At 54.0% G+C, this 17,123-nt stretch overlaps 1 protein-coding gene across 4 annotated transcripts; it reads right to left on the bottom strand.

Annotated features, from left to right (window-relative positions):
- Nucleotides 1-2,509: 2,509 nt before the first annotated feature.
- On the bottom strand, nt 2,510-16,625 carry RPS6KL1 (ribosomal protein S6 kinase like 1; the record flags this gene model as incomplete). Of its 4 annotated transcripts, XM_080707832.1 has the most annotated exons (10): nt 2,510-2,620; nt 2,903-2,998; nt 4,178-4,260; nt 4,406-4,495; nt 4,785-5,390; nt 6,146-6,278; nt 6,597-6,644; nt 13,498-13,590; nt 14,408-14,532; nt 16,361-16,625. In XM_080707832.1, the coding sequence occupies 10 exons, from the start codon at nt 16,623-16,625 to the stop codon at nt 2,510-2,512; spliced, it is 1,650 nt and encodes a 549-aa protein (XP_080563958.1). The 4 variants fall into 4 exon arrangements, with proteins under 4 accessions (XP_080563958.1, XP_080563959.1, XP_080563960.1 ...); XM_080707833.1 differs by lacking the exon at nt 6,597-6,644; XM_080707834.1 differs by lacking the exons at nt 4,406-4,495; nt 4,785-5,390.
- Nucleotides 16,626-17,123: the final 498 nt, after the last annotated feature.

A 17,123-nucleotide genomic window follows, 5' to 3' on the forward strand; every position in this document is an offset into this window, starting at 1 on the left:
CACTTGACAGCAGGGCCATCAGTTAAGTGCAGAGTGCGCTTTTTTATCTTGAGCCAAGAAGGAAGGCTGGGGGAGGGGGGAGGGACCAGTACTGAGTGCCTGCAGCATCTGATACTCTGTCTTCACTATTCAGAACTCATAACTAAAGTATTTAAAGAAACTGATTTTGAATGAAAATTAAAGGGCAAATGTTCACAAACAGGGTTCCTGTGTCTGTGTTCATTTTGGTTACCCAGGTTGTATAAGTCCCAGCACTGTTGCACCAATGATGGCCATTAATACTGAATCCACTTGCTGTCTGTTAGCTGTTATGTTGCGGCTCATGCTTTTGACTTAGCACGACTAATCTGACAAGTTGGAACCCTGTCTGCCTGCCAGCCAGGGAAGCCTACTGGTCTCTTAGTGCCCCAGCTTCCTTCCAGGGAGCCTGTGAACGTGGCAAACCAGATCATTGTGCTTTCCACCATTGTGAAGTGCCTTTACAACCTGTAGCTATATCTGGTATGGAGTGGGGGAGGCTCTCAGATTTTTACTTGGATTTGACCATCATGTGCACCAAGATGCTCAGGGTCAATATGAACGAATGTGGGAAGGTCTCTCCTACAAGCAGTGGCCAGTGAGTTAGTGGACAGTCCATAGCTTAAACCGACCACAGGTGTATCTTCCTATACTGATTCCCTGTCTGCTGATCCTGCTTATAGTTGGGCCATTTCTCTGTGGAGATGTCATGGGAAGGAAGTGGGTTCTAGACTAGACCTAGAGAACTTGTAGGTAGAAAAAAAAGTTGGAGCTGGATGTGATGGTGCATACCAGTAATCCTGGTGCTTGGGAGGCTGAGACAGGATCTGTTTTGAGGACAGCCTCAGCAATGCTGTGAGACTCAGCAACTGGGTCTCAAAAGTAGAGCTCAGACAGGTCCCAGGTTTAACCCCCAGTATCCCCTCTCCCCACCCAAATTGGGTTCATTGAACTTTAGAATAAATCTTGTCAAGTCTATGGTTTAGTGCCAGAAGCTTTATTTTTCTAGTAAACCTACATAGTAGCCTTTAGTTCCATTTTATTGAAAGATTTGCCATAGCCCCATCAGGGCCTGGACCATAGCATTCTAAACTGAGGGCCCAACAAAGTGTCAGATGTGTGGCTTGTGTTGACTGGACAAGGCCTAGAGGTGACTTTGCTTCATGAAGCAGTGGTCTTCCCTGACTTGGGAGTGTAATAGAAAGTTCCAGCAGGCTTTACTAGGTCCTACTGTTTTCTCAGGAGTACAGGCTTCCAAGGGGTCACCCCAAGGATTAGTGCCCCCCAACACCTTATTTCTCACAGAGCAGGTTGCCTCCCAGCTGAGGCTGCTCTGCAGGGGCACAGGCTGCTGCTTCGCAGGCCCCAGGGGAACTTTGCAGTCCACCCCTTCGACTTTCACTACATTAATGGTGCAAGGACACCATAGGGAGAATAGGCTTTATTAGGAGATGGGTCAGAAAGAATCAGGCCCTCCTCCAGTCCTCAGCCAGCCAGCCTGAGGAGCTGAGGTGGGTGGTGTCAGGCGCCACCTGGTGGCGGCGGAGACACTGGCAAGGAGGGGCTAGGGACAGAAGTCTCAGGTGCCACACCAAGTAAGCCCGGGGAGGAGTGATGGAGCCGGGGTCTGAGGTACTCACTCACCCTGGTTCAACGTCTTGCTTCTGGTTAAAAGTGAGTGATTATTCTGTGTGTTTTCTCATTCCACCGGGGAATGAAGTCACAATGGGCAGTGAGTTTGCAGATGGTAAATGGAAGCAACGCCCAAGGAGGGAATCTAATGGGCATGGCCTGCCTTAGCTGCTTCAGCCCTCTAGGCCCTGGGGCAGGTTCCCCTCACAACGGTGGCCAGCTAGGGAAGAAAGCTCTTATGTTTTCAAGTTTGATCTTGGTAGCAGACCTGTCCAAGATTCCACCATCCCATTCTGCCTCACCCCTCTTAGATCCTTCCTTCCCTTTTCTCCAAAGTATAAAACCACAAGACAGGGGGCCTGGTCAGGAGTAAGTGGACCATCCTGTCCGCCACCTCACATTAGACTTCTTTCCCGCTCTCCATCCCTCCCTCCCTCTCCTGCACGCCTAAGAAACCAGCCAGGAACAGCCCTGGTTTGGGTCCACTGAGCCAGTCCAAGATCAAGTGTGAGCAGTGCGTGTGGCAAGACCTCCCGGTAGGCTCAGCAGGTGGTGAGTACAGAGCCAGTGCCACAGAAGGCAGCTTCACTGTGGCGCTCGGCTTTAAGAGTACAAGGGATGCGCTCAACAGGAGTCTGTGGAAGGGCCCGGGCTGGGTAGCAGGGTCATCCTTTCTGCCTCTGCAGCTTCTCCAGGCACTGGCCCTTTTGGGGTGGTGGCAGTTGCTTCTGGGGCCCAAGCAGGGAGCTGAGCAGGAAAGGTAGCCACCCTCTGCTCTTCCCCTGAAGCCCAATGGCCGGAGGGGCCAGCCCTGCCTGGGGAACGGGCAGAGATGGGTGATCCAGACCTGGCCACCCTCTTACCCCACCAATCTATTCCACTGGATAGAACTGAAAAAGGGGTGGGACTTGAGCTTGCTGACGCCACCTCCCGTGGCACCCAGGCGTCGCGTGGGGTCGAACTGTAGCAGCTGCAGGGAGAGACCCAGTCAGCACATGCACCCGCCTTCCCCAACCCACCACTGAGGCTGGGCCCCCTCCAAGGTTGCCAGGGGCTCACTCCCTGGGACCCATAACCTCCCCTCCTTTGCCCTGGGGGGACACCTGTGGCAGTTGTCCACCAACATAGAAATTTGTTGCCCAGTTGCCTACCAGTGCACAGCTCACACACAGTTGTGGGGTCCTGTCCCCTCAACCCCCGCCCCCACCCGTAGGCTAAGAAGCTGCCGCCTCTAGGCCAGGCTGTACCTCACCTCAGTCAGCAGGGAGGCTGCGGGGCGACTGAGCCACTCAGGCAGCTGGAGCTGGGTGTGGGCCTGGAATCCTGAGGGGTGGCTCTGGGACAGCGCCTGGGAGGACACAGGAGGCAACCCCAGGATCATGCTCCAGTGACGGCCAGGCATGCCGCCACCCATCCCATGGCAGTGACGCTGCGTGCCAGACACTGCTATCCCAACACACCTCCGTAAGACAAAGCGGGCTTAGAGCAAGAGGGACTTGTGCCAAGTTTCAAGTTTGAACCCAAGCCCCTCTGGCTGTAAGCTTAATAGAATCATTGACCCTGGGTGCAGTCAGGGCAGGCACGCCCTTGGGATCAGCACTGGAACTTGTTTCCTTACAGAAAAGCCTGGCTACTCATCTGACAGCAGGCCACCATGTGAAGGCAGCATGTGTGACGGAAGTGAGACTGCTGCACACACACGCAGGGGTGCCGCTTTGGAGAGCCAGGCTCTGTCTGGAGGTGTGGGTGAGCTGCAAGGAGCTGCAGGAGAGCAGTGTGTGTGTGTTGGGGCGGGGACTGTACCTATATCCAGGGCTCTCAGAGGCCTTAGCTATACACAAAGCAGGGGGCCAGGAGGCCTTTCAGGTCTGCACTCAAGCTACACTACATCCCTTCCAGCTGTTTCCTGTCTGAGTGCAGTTTGGCCCCTCCCTTGCTTCCTAGCCTTGCCCCAGAACCAGCACCAAGCTCATCTGGGCAGAGGACAGAGAGCTAAGTGGCCCTCTGCAGGGGGAGCCTTGAGCTCTTGGCTGAGCCAGGCTGGATAGGGCAGCTGCTGGATGAAAAGTCCTCCTCTCTCCCATCCTCCAGTGAAAATCTGGGATTACAGCCCCGAAGCACATGCGTGGGGCGGGGGGGGGGGGAGGCAGGGAGAAGAGGATCAGGATGCTCCAGGGGCTTTCCAGGGAATGAGGGCTGTGCCAAATTCTACCTTCTCTTCAAACCCAGGCCCAAGGTTCCTCTTCCAGAGACCTTCCCTGACCATCCCAACTCAGCTCTCACTCCTAGAAGTTGACAGTCTAATTAATTATAGCTTCTAGTGGGCTGGGAGTGACAAGTTTGTCCATGGCCTGGAGGGAATGACTTCCTGTATCTGTAGTGGCCTGAGGGGGTGGCAAGCCATCCAGCCTAATGGTTAGGTCTTAGAGAAGCAGGCAGCCTCTGCCCAGACACTAACTGGACTAAGCCCTGCCTGCCCCGCACTGGGTGGTACCACCAGGGCTCTGCGCCCTGCCCAGCTACTCACCATTCCTGTCAGCAGTTCATACAGCAGGGACCCAAAGCTCCACCAATCACAGGCTTCTGTCAACTCAGAAATCCCACCCACCTCTGCGGGAACAAAAGTACACGTCCTACCTCACCCCAAAGGGCCCCTCCATTCTCCTCCTCCCTCCAGACAAGACACTGCCCATCCCAGCCCCCCAGAGTGAGCCCACATGAAGCCACCCAAGACCTAGGGACCCCCTCTTCTTGCCTGGGGCACTGTACAGGTGGTCTGCAGCCTCCCTGCAGCTCTGGGGCTCCACTTCTGACCACTGGCCAAAATACGTGAGCCTGATGTGACCTTCGTGTCCAGTATGTGTAGGGAGGGATGCCAGGGGACAAAGGTTGAGGGTAGCATCACTGAGCAGTTGGCAGGGAGGTGGTCCAGGGCTCCCCCCAACACAGTCACATGGCAGGAGCCAAAGGTCATGCCGGTTAGTCTCCCTAGGGGCTTGGTCCCTGGGCTGCTGCCCGGACTCATAGGAGAGAAAGGCCAGATGAGGCAGGGGAGTGGCCCAAACCCGAGGCCACCTTGCCTCTGGGGCCTCCCACCTGAGGGGCAGGGCGGGGCAGCATGGCTGAGCTCCTACCTGCCTGATCCAGGAGCAGGTTCTGGGGGTTGAGGTCCCGGCACAGCACCCCCTGCTCATGTAGTGCTTCCAGCGCCACCACCATCTCAGCCGCCCACTGCTTCACCTGCGGCTCCTTCACACTCCAGACAGCCCCACCACACCCTGGGCTGGCTCCGTCCCCTGACAGGCGGCTCTCACCTCTGCCTTGGCCACAGCCCCCTAGCACCCGGCCAGCCCCTTTCCGAACCCAAGCGAGGCCCCAGGGGGATCCAGAGTCCGAGCTCTGGCCAAGTTTCCTGCCTTGCAGGGACAGGTGGCTATTTGGGGTCTTTGTTAGGTCCAAGGAGCAGGAAGTGCTGGTCCTGGCTGTGGGTTCATGTTCAGCTTTTCTCTGGGGCTTGAGGGATGGAGCCTCCCTGGATGGGGGAAGGCTTAGAGAAGTCCTTGAAGGCTCCAGATGGATTCTGTCCCGCCCGGGGGCTTGGCCTGAGGGGAGCTGTGCCCGGCTCTGGAGGCTGAGGCTGGCGTTGTGCTGGGCTTTCACCTTGTCCTGGATGGAGCCAGACCTGAGCCCAGAATGCTGGGAGCCCGCCTGGGCGAGCAGGTGGGACCAGAGAGTTCCCCCTGAGCCAGGCAGAGCGGACAGTGAGCGTGGGAAGGGCGAAGACCAGGTCTGCCCCACTCCCTCCTCCCCTCCATGCTAGGCCTGGCCCTCCCCGTGGTCACCCTCCTCACCGCTGTCCCTGCCCACCCCTCAGCCTAGAAGGCCCCGCCCCACGCCGCACATCACTGATGCTCTCCCCCAGGGTAGATGTGTTTATTGGTAATGGCCTTGGTTCTGGTAGTCTGTTCACCAATCTTTTACATATCTTTTAATTTTTTATGGAGAGAATGGCCTAACAGAATTCAAAGGCCAGGCATGTATCTAGGACAACTATATGTCCTGACCCAAGGATATATCTCATTAAAAAAAAAAATCACTGTAATTGTCAATAAATATCTGCACCTGACCCACTTCCTGCCCTTAAAGCTTCAGTCGCCACCATCTGGTGTGGCCATCCTGAGGGAGGCACAACCAAGAAAATGGGAAGTGCTAAGACTAGAGGAAATGGCGACAAAGGACACAGTTGCATAAATGCCCTCTGGCCTGCCTCGGCTGTGGACATCCTCCCTGGGATGTCCTCTGCCGCCTGGGCACCACACAGAGGTCCACAACAGCCTGATCCTGCCACCAGCCTCCAGAAAGCCTGGGTCCCTCGCTGGGCTGGGCATCTGGTGTGAGCCGCAGCAGCCCTCTCGGGGTTCATTATTTCAAGGGGATAGGTGATGGCAGCAGCCCACAGGCCTGCAGGGCCGACAGGGGCCCCTGGCGCCCTTACCTTGCACATGCTCCAGGTGCAAGAAGATGGAGTCCTCACTCACGAAGTACCGTAGCAGCTTCGTCATGTAGGGGACCCCATGTGGGATGATGGTCAGCCGCTCCCGGTTCGCCGTGTGGCACCTGGGCAGGCTCTGGGGAGGGGCAGGGCGGGCGGATCATCTGGGGACAGGCTGGAGGCTGCTGCTGTTAGGAGCATCCTAGCCCTTGCTTTAGGGGCACCCAGGTGAGACGTGAGAACCACTCTGAGGAGCAACTGCTTCTGGTGTAGAGGCCCTCACCTCTACTTTCCCCACAGAATCTTCCACCCGCCAAGGGCAGTGTGGGTGTGTGTCTAGGAGGCAGAGGCAGTACTTTGGAATTTGGAGTGATCATGGGTTCCAGATGCATGTTCGGGGAGGGGTTTCAAGGGCTCTGAGAAAGTCCCAAGGGGATTGCGGCATGACACCTGCCTTCACCACGAAGGTCCCACCAGTTGCTGGGTCCTGGACCAGCTGCACCTGCCAAAGTCCAGGAGGAACTGGTCACAACACATGCCGGTCCCTGGTCTCTGAGCTCCTGAGGCTTCCCACCCACCCAGCCCACTCACTCCAGAGGCAGAGCAGAGAGGGCAGGCGTTGGTGGCACAGAGTACACCCCCGCTCCCAAACCCACATCTGCTAGGCGTGGTGGCGCACACTTGTAATTCCAGCACTTGGGAGGCTGAGACAGGAGGATCACACAGGTTTGAAGCCAGCCTCAGCTACTTAGTGAGGCTCTCAGCAACTTAGTGAGACCCTGTTTCCAAATAAAAATATAAAATAAGTCTGGGGTTGTACCCTGGAGGTAGAAGGCCCCTGGGTTCCATCCCCTGTACCACAAAAACAAAACAAACCCCTCCACATCCATTCTGTCCTCATCTGCCCTTGCTGAACCTGCAGGTCTCAGCTCTGGGGCTACTTCCTCCAGTGCCCGAGACCCCTAATCTTCCAGCAGTACCCCCAGAACACAGTGCCTAGTTCCGTCTTCCCTGGACTGTGACCTTCATGGGCACACACCGCCAAACTCTGTATTCCTGGAGCCCCGTCCCCGTCCAGCACAGATGGAGAAGGTACTTCACACATGCATGGTCCAGGGCTGGAGGACCCTCACGTGAGAAGAATGCCCTCCGTCTCCCTGCACACGCTAGGCTAGGCCCCTCCCCTCAGGCCTGGACTACAGCCCCGTCCTGCAGGGTCTGAAGGTGTCTAGCTAGAAGGGACCTCACAGCAGGTCAGTTCCTCTGATCCTTGTTTCACCGGTGAGAAAGCTGAGACTGAGTGTGCGGGCCCCATGTCACGTGGGCTGAGCCATACTCGGGTTTGGCATGCTTCTTTGGGTCTCTCCCCCTGCCCTGCTATACCTCCTTTTAAATAAATTTCTGTGTAGCTGTGCATGCTACCTATATAGGAGGCTGAGGACGGGGCAGGAGGAGCACTTGAGCCCAGGAATTTAAAGCCAGCCTGGGCAACATAGAACTTGTCTCAATAAATGAAATAATAATAAATATCCTTTCTGGAGGCTGTTTTCAGAGAGTAGCGCCTGCCTCATCTTGGTTTTGGCTAGGGGCAGTGGTCAGCCAATGGCTGGTCCAGGCCTTCTTTGGAGTTGGGCCTTTGACTCATCTTCCTGGTAGGCAGGGGTGGACCCAGCTGTAGGGGTACAGCAGGGCAGGAAGGAAGAGAATTCAGTCCAGATGAGGGCGTGTGCAGGCAAGACAACACCTGATGTGGTGACTTCTGGCTGCTGGATGCCACAGTGCTGCCAGGTAGGGCCTCAGCTGGCTGCAGTGAGGACTGGGAGCCAGATTAGGGAAAGATGCACTGCATTTATGTATTGATTTTTGCTGCAAATGAACTGATTTTCTCAACTATCGAACAGGAATTACAAATGCCCACCTTCCCTACATCACTGGCTTGTTGAGGTCATACATGGGAATACTCTGTGAAAGCAGGGGGCTGGGATGACCTTGGAGGAGGCTGGTTATCACACACACCATACCATGCTAGTGGCCACTCTGAACCTCTGACCCTCCCTCTTTTTTTTTTTTTTTTGCAGTACTAGGGATGGAACCCAGGGGCATTCTACTCTGAGCTACACATCAGCCCTATTTTCTATTCTTTATTTTGAAACAGGGTCTCACTGAGTTGTAGAGTGCCTCACCAAGTAGCTGAGGCTATCCGTGAACCATGATCCTCCTGTCTCAGCCTCCCAAATGCTGGGACTACAAGCATGCACCACCATGCTTGGCTAACCTCCTTCTTCTTAATTGCAAAGCGGGGTACAGCAGTTACCCCATCGGGAGGTCTTTAGGGAGTTTGATTAATGCAATTGATTCAAGTATAAACCCTCATAATCCACAGAAATTGTCCTCAATATTACAGGAGAAGAAACCAACATTGGCTATAAAGTGCTTACTCTGTGCTAAGCACTTTACATAGGTTATTTTAATCCCCAAACCTACCAGGTGAGAGTTATTATTATTATTATTATTATTATTATTATTATTATTTTTATTTTTATTTTTATTTTTATTTTTTGGTGGTACTGGGGGTAGAACCCAGAGGCTTTCTACCTCCGGGCTATACTCCCAGACCCATTTTATATTTTATTTGGAAACAGGTTCTCACTAAGTTGCTGAGAGCCTCACTCTAGCTGAGGCTGGCTTCAAACCTGTGCGATCCTCCTGTCTCAGCCTCCCAAGCGCAGGGATTACAAGCGTGTGCCACCACGCCTGGCAGTTATTATTTACTGGTGAAAAAATCGAGGTTCAGAAAGGTGATATTGCACACCTACAGTCCCACCGCTAAAAAGTGGCAGAGTCAGGATCTGAGTCCAGGCGGGCTGATTCCAGAGCCCTGCAGACTTCACTGCAACTGAGAGCACAACCAGGTGACCATGGCAAGTGCCTGTTTCTTGCTGCAGGTGTCCTTTCCTACCACCAGAGGTCTCCCCTTCAGCAGCTGGAGACAGCCCGGGGCTTGGCTCCCTGACCTAACTTGTGCAAGAAAGGCAGAAAACTCTGGGGTCATTTCAGAGAACGGAGTTTCCCACAAGTCCTGACGCCCTGGATAAATCCCCACCACCCCTTGCCAATTGGGATTCCCCACCACCTTGTCCTGGGCAAGGCTCTCTGAATTATAGTCCAAAATCCAACAGTGAAGGGTGTTGGAGCCAGAAATACCACTTGACCTATACATCGAAAGAATGGTGTCTAAAAAGTACATTAAAAGATGGGTGTGGTGGGACATGCTTGTAATCCAGAACTTGGGATGCTGAGATAGGAGGATACATGTTCACAGTCAGCCTCAGCTACTTAGGCCCTCTGCAACTTAGTGAGACCCTGTTTCAAAATAAGATAAAAAAATAATGGGGCTGGGGATGTAGCGTGGCAGTAAAATGCCCCTGGGTTCCATCCCCAGTACCTCAAAAAAAAAAAAGTGCATTAAAACCTAACCATTCATTGAGAAAGAATCCAATCAAAACATTAATAGTGATTATCTTGGAGTCAGAGTGGGTTTTGTTTGTTTTTTCCGGTTTTAAACGCCTTTCTCTCTCATTATATTTCAGAAGGGCAGCAGAGGAAGCACTTTCCCATTAATGCAACCAAACAAAAAGATCTTTGCTTGGTGGCTCCGGGGACAGAGCACTACCTAGAACTGACCTCCATGAACCTCCGTTTCTCTCTGTTAGACCGTTGTTAAAATACACCACTGTTCCATAGAACTTCCTGTGATGGTGGAAATACTGTGTTTCTATATTGTCCAGTGTGGAAATGATCAACCTCACATGGCTTTTTAGCCCTTGAAATGTGGCTAGTGCCATGGAGACACAGAATACTTGATTTTAATTACTATTCATGGAACTAGCCTTATGTGGTGAGTGACATTGGCACTGGACAGCACAACAGAGTGCTTTTTATCCCCAGAGTGACTGAGATTTATTTATTTATTTTATTTTTATTTATTTATTTTTGTGGTCCTGGGGATGGAACCCAGGGGCTTTCTACCTCCAGGCTATCCTCCCAGACCTACTTTATATTTTATTTGGAAACAGGGTCTAAGTTGCTGAGAGCCTCACTAAGTAGCTGAGGCTGGCTTCGAACCTGTGAGATCCTCCTGCCCCAGCCTCCCAAGCGCTGGGATTACAAGTGTGTGCCACCATGCATGGCTTGACTGTGAGATTTAATGCCACAGCTCTGCAAATGACAACGTGCAGTCCAGGCTGCCTGCTCCTACCTTTTTATTTCTATTTTTTAGGTACTGGGAATTGATCCCAGGGCATTTGCTATTTGCTAGGTTGCTGAGAGTCTTGCTATAATTGCTAAAACTGGCTGTGAACCTGCAATCCTTTGTCTCAGACTCCCAAGTACTGGGGGTTACGGGCATGAGCCACCATATTCAACTGTTCTTCTACCTTTTTAAAAAGGTGACTTTTTTTTTTTTTAAAGAAACCTATTGAGTTCTTGGGACACAGAGACAATTAAAGCTTTGATGAAACACAATAAATCCTTTCTTTAAAAATGCCCAGAGTATTTAAGTCCCAGGAGGAATCTCACATAGAGCAAACAAGTCCAAAAGAGGCAAACAGGTTCTCAGGCTTGAAGGCCCACACGGCCAGGCACGGGAGGATGGGAGGGGAGGGCGGGGGGGGGGATCAGACGCAGAGGGCTAGAGCCCCATCTACAGTGGAACGTGAGCCCTCCTCAGCTGCCTGCTGCCAGGAGCGACTGTGAGCCCTGCGTCTCCAGATCTTCTGACTTTACTAGAGAAGCCAGGAATATGAACTTTTACATGAAATCTGCACATTTTCAAATGTTGTTGACAATTAAAAACAAAAACACCCTTTTGTTTGAGCCAAATAAAGCAAGAAGTGATTTGGATGACCTCTTCCCTACGCCTGACTCAGCCTGGCTCCTGGAAAAGGCTCAGCAAAACCCAAGTAACATAGCCCCAGCCCCCAGGCTTCCCGAGGACAGACCCCTGAGTAACCTGGCCGCCCACTAGTCCCTGACCCACTCACCTCCCCACTCTCCTGCCCTGGGGGCATCTCTTCAGCCCCGGGAGACCCTACACCTGCTCAGTTAATCCCAACAGCTGGACACCCTCGGGCACCTGCACTCCCTCTTTGGGCCTGAGGGCAGCCACTGGCTGGCACTGCCCTGCACCCAGATCTGCCTGGGCAGAGCCATGGAATGGGCCCAGTGGCCCTAACATCTTTCCCTAATTTGGGGAAAGTGCTGTTCCTGGCTTGGGCATGACACAGGAAAAGGAAGCAGGATCTCAGGAGGGAGCTGGAATTCATAAATTAAGTACCCAGGAAAGGGTAAAAAAGGAAAGAGGGTGGTTTCCAGATAGAATGGTTAGGTTTGGCCTGAATTTGTGCTTTCCATCTGCACAGGCCTCAGAGCACTGGGTTTTTAAATGCCTTGCAGATGCACTAATGTCCTGGGTTTAAACAAATTTGGGGGATTCTGTGTCACAGACCTCCCTCTTGAAGACTCCAAGTACACACTTGCATCCTAAAAGGTTTGAGAAGTCAAAGTAATACACCTTTTATTTTTTAATTTTTGTGGTACTAGGGATGAAACCCAGGGGCATCTTACCTCCAAGCTACACCTCCAGCCCTGTTTTTTTATTCTTTATTTTGAAACGGTCTCACTAGGTTGCAAGTAGGCTGTGAACCACGATCCTCCTGTCTCAGCCTCCCAAATGCTGGGATTACAAGCGTGAGCCACCACACCGGCCCAGTAATGCACCTTTAACCCAGTGTTTCAAGCTTTTCAACTCAGAATCCCCCTCATCATAACTTATAGCTAAACCTATATGGTTCAGCGGGCTCTCTCTCTCTCTCTCTCTCTCTCTCTCTCTCTCTCTCTCTCTCTTTCTCTCTCTCTATGGTGATACTTAGATTATATCCAAGGACATTCTACCTCTGAGCTATAAGCCCTATTTTATTTATTATCTTGAAATAGGATCTCACTAAGTTGCAGAGGGCCACTCTAAGTTGCTGAGGCTGGCAGTGAACCTATGATCCTCCTGTCTCAGCCTCCCAAGTACTGGGATTACAAGTGTGCACCACCACGCCTTGCTTTCAGTAGGATCTCACACAGAGAAATGGTGGTTGTGCTGTGAGCTGGGTAACAGCCACTGTGACAGTGGGGTGGGGATGGGGAGACTATGGCAGATGGAAGCTGCCTAGGCCTTTGGTGACAGTCTGGAGCTTGTTCCAGGCACCCCAAGAAGCCCCTGAAGCAAGGCCTGCACCTCCCCATTCACTCTTGTCACTTGCACTGAGAGCCATCAAACGTGCACAAAATGTCAGTGTGTGCCAGGCCTTTCCCAAAAATTATTTCATTTTCCTTCCCAGATCACCCTCTGGGAGGAGAATTCCCGCCCCACTTTACAGATGAGAAAACCTAAGCTCAGAGCAGCGTGGGGCTTGGCTGTGACCACTGCCAGGCACAGGGCGGCACATCACGCTGCTGTATGGGGTACACACACAGGTCTCCTGTTGAGGGTGGTCTCCAGGCCCACCAAAACCACTGACAGATTACAGACGCCGGCTTTAACCTTGAAAATCGTAATTCCACAGTCCTGGAAGAGGTTCAGCATCTATATTTTGGGGCAGCTCCTCGGGTGATTCTGACGGATGGCTAGTTTGGGACAGCAATGTTTTAGAGGCTACTCCGTGGGCTCTGGGTGGGGAGCAGAGGAAAATCTGAACCGGGCTCAACTCTTACTCGACATGTTTGCCTTTGATTCTCCCACGGTAGTAACAAGTACCCCAAGTAAGGGCCGGGATGTCATCTCCCATCTTCCTGTTTGTCCTGAATTAAGGGGAAGGGTGCAAGATGGATCAGGATGAGGGTGGGGTGCTGGAGGAGAAAGGGCAGTCATCAAGGCCCTGGATGATGCGGGCCAGCACACTGGAGAGATCTCTGGAGAAGAGCACATTCCAGCCACAGGAAGTTCCCAGCTGTGCCGGGTGGGTGGGGAGAGTCTGGGCTACAGCCTGGGTGCAGAGTGTGGGGTGGGGGCCTGTGGGGTGGGCAGGGCGGTAAGCGCTGGTGGTGTGGTTTCTGCAGGTTTTCCTTGTCTGACTTAGAGAGCTGTGGAGAGGGGGCTATCTGCTTTTTCCCATTCCTGTTTGCGTCTCCAGGACCTGGCTGTGTGTCAGGGAGGAGCAGGAGGGGCTGCTGGACTCTTTTCTCTAACTCCCACCCTGGAGGAGTGCAGGAAGCTCTACAGACCCCTGCCACCACACGCGTGTCTCTCCTGCCACCACCCAGGATGGCACAAGAGTCCGCCTCCCACACCTGGAGCACCCGCTCACCTTGTTGATGACGCCAACCACCCTGCAGCTCCTCAGCTGCTCCAAGGCAGAGCTCAGTGTGCGGATGGGCCGGAGTCTCAGGCTGCTGAACCCCTGCGGAGGAGGGACAGGCCCCTGAGACTCAGCTGCCTCGCTGGCTGGGGGCAGGGGCCTCCAGGACCGCAGTACGCAGGGCAGGGCCAAGACAGACCTCATGTCACAGACACGCTGAATGAGAAGCCGTCCTTGGCTTGAGGGCCCACACTGGTCCAGGGAGCCAGGCTGGCCTTCAACTCAGCCCCTCCCTAGCCCTCTCAGCCCCAGAAAGTTCTATGGGGCTTAAAAAATGGGGCTTTGGAAAGAAAGCCTTATTCATAGGAGGGTCCCAGGGCGAGGGGAGGGAAATACCTTGGTACACAGGAGCTCGGGGAACCTGCCTTTGAGGAAAGGTGGCCTGCCAGATCCAGTGAGCCTAGGAGGGTGGGTGTGCACGCCTGTGGGCATGGGGAGTATACGTGCATTTTGAACCCTCCAGTGCCCACGCGGGGAGAGTCTTGGGCACTTCTGTGTGTACGCATGCTCCAAATACCTGCCAGTGTCCATTCACAACAGAAATGGATCTGAGACCACGGGGGCGAGCACAGGTCAGCACACATGTGGAGCTGCCCGCGAGCCGGGGCGGCTGCGCACGTACGCATGTGTCAAGCGCTCGCCGAGGGTGCCAGATGGGCCGTGGTGAGTCAGTGTTTGGGAATGAATGAGCCATGAGGATGTGAGAGGGGAAGCTGCAGGAGGACCCGACGGGCGGCTCTGGCGCACACTGGCCAACTTCTCCCCTCCACTGCCCGCCCTGCCCTGGGCACAGGGCCTGGGCTGGGGGCCTCGGCGCTCCCCTCAGGCCTCCTCCTGAGGTCTCGGCTGGGGGGCTCACCGTGTCAGGGCTGGCTCCGCTGCCCAGCGTCCGCTGCAGGTGGCAGTTGAAGATCTCCTCGGCCCGCCGCAGGTACTTGGTGATTTTCAGTTTCACTGCCTCGCAACGCTCCTTGTTGGGGTCGACTGTAGGGAGTGAGGGTCTCCAGGGCCTGCTCTGTCCCCCAACCCTGGGCTTGTTGGAGGGCTGTGATTCCAGCTCCCACTGCCCACCCTCTGCCTTCCACACCAGAAGGCGCCTATTCCTAAGGCAGATTCTGTCCCCAGATCTGTCCCCCAGCCGCCGCTCTAGGGTGGCAGACCCGCAGGGGAGGAGGAAGAAGGAGGATGGTAGCAGGAGCCTGGGAACCAGTCGCCCCTCAGCCAACTACACTCTACCCTTGCCAGCCACCACCTCGCTGGCCACCATCATGCTCTGGGGAGGGATGAGGTGGGGATTCCCATGGCCATTTATTCAGGGAGGAGATGGAGCCTTCTACTTCCTCCATCTCTTTTGCCCAGTGTGGGAAAGGCCAGGGTGGAGTCCAGATCAGAGGGCAAAGCGATTCCTGGTCAGGCCCCTCGCCCTCCGGGCCTTGGCTGCTCTCTCTGGCACAGTGCCGGGCCCTGCACTGAACAACACACTCCCTGCTCTTCAGCATTCATGTTAGAGCTTTTGCTTCTAGAAAATGCCCCGTGCTGGCCCACCCAGGCCTCAGTTTCCCTCTTCCCTCCTACTTCCTCACTGCTCCTCCCACCTGGGACTATAATCCGCTATCACCAACTAATCAGCCATCCCTGCTCCCCCACGACACTGCAGGCGCCCAGGGCAGCAGCCCAGTGCCAAGGGTGACCAGGAACCATGGGCCAAGCACACAGCTCAGGAGCCAAACTGCTCCCACCCCGCTGTGCCCTGGGTCGCTGTGGAGCCTGGAGCAAACTATTTAACTGCCCTGTGCCTCAGTTTCCCCATCTGGAAAATGAGTATAAAAAAAAAAGTTCCTAGCTGGGCATAGTTGTGCAGGCTTGTAATCCCAGCATTCGGGAGGCTGAGACTGGAGGATCACAACTCGCGGACAGCCTCAGCTAGTGAGGCCCTCTGCAACTCAGTGAGACCCAGTTTCAAAATAAAGAATAAAAAGTAGGGCAGGGGGTGTAGCTTGGAGGTCAAATGCCCCTGGGTTCCATCCCCAGACCTGGAAAAAAAAAAAGTTCCTGCTGGGTGTGGTTGTACCCGCCTCTAGTCTCAGCTACTTTGGAGGCTGAGGTGAGAGGATCGCTTGAGCCCAGGAGTTCAAGACAGACTGGGCAACATAGTGAGATCCTGTCTCAAAGAAACCGAAATATTCCTACATACTTGTAACTACACCCCACAACAAATATAACAATTTCTCTCTTCCTCCTTTTCTTCCTCCTCTTGCTTTTTTTTTTTTTTTTAAATTGGTACTAGGGACTGACTCTAGGGAATTCTGCCTTTAAGCTACACCTCCAGCCCTATTTATTTATCATTTATTTATTATTTATTTTGTTACTGTTTGGAAACAGGGTGTCACTAGGTTGTCTAAAGCCTCACTCTGTTGCTGAGCCTGTCCTTGAACCTGCAATCCTCATGTCTCAGCCTCTCAGGTGTGCCACCATGCCCAATCATTTCTATTTTGAAACGGGGTGTTGCTAAGCTGCTGTGTGATCATTCCATCCCAGCCTCCCAAGTATTAGGATTATAAGCATGTACCACACTTGGCCAAATACAGTATTTCCCATTACTGTGAGGCTCAACTAGTGAATACGGGTGAAGTCCTTGAAACGGTGCCTGGTAGACAGGAAGTGCTTCATAAACACTCGCTACCTCGTTCTTGTTCTCCATGGACACTGGAGTGCACCCCCGGCCATGGTGAACAGAGGACAGGATGGATGGGTGACAGGCGAGCCCTGCACTGACCCTTCCCACCCCCTTCTCCGTCCAGTTCCACCTCACCGTGCACACCGCGGAGGAGCACGTCCACACCGTTCTGGTAGTGGTTGAAGGCTGCCTCGTAGTCCTCACTGACGTCGCGCTCCAGGGCCAGCCGGATCTGCGTGGCTGCGTCCACCAGGTAGTCACGCTTGGCCATGTCAGGTGCCCCCATGGCCACCCGGTTGCGGATCTGCTCCAGGTATGTGCAGGCTTGGGATCGTGGTCGTGAGCAGGGCTCAGGCTCCAGACCCGGGCCAGGCAGGCATTCGCAGGCCACCAAGCTCATGGCTGCCTGGAAGCTGGGATCTAGAATGAGAAGCGCAGGAGGGAGGGCCTAGCTGGGAGCCACACCCCTTCTGCACCCTGGTTTCCTCTGCTGAACACTGGGGAGACTATATCCACCCGTGAGTCAGATCCTTGCTAAGAGGTGGTAACAGAGCTTGGAGTTCTGATTTCCTTTTCATTCAAATTCAGTTCAACAGATATTTCTTAAGCATGTACTATGAGTTGAACATGGAAGAGAGCTGGGTGTATCAGGAATCCAGAGCTGCCTTCCAGGGGCCTCCGCCCCGCAGTGTGTAACACGTTAGACAGAGTGACACAGTCTGCCCCATTCTGGCCCTGCCTGCTCCTCCCATGGGAACCTCTCAGGGCTCCGGGGACCTGATGGAGTGTCCCTGCTTTGCTTTGTGCCCTTGGTCCTGGGGTCTGCATGGTGGGTGAGCGGTCAGTGAGCGAGGCTCCTCCCGGGAGCCAGCAGAGCCCAGTCTCAGCTCCCAGAAGC

Source organism: Muscardinus avellanarius, assembly GCF_963383645.1.
Source record: "Muscardinus avellanarius genome assembly, chromosome: 12".
Lineage (NCBI taxonomy): Eukaryota > Metazoa > Chordata > Mammalia > Rodentia > Gliridae > Muscardinus > Muscardinus avellanarius.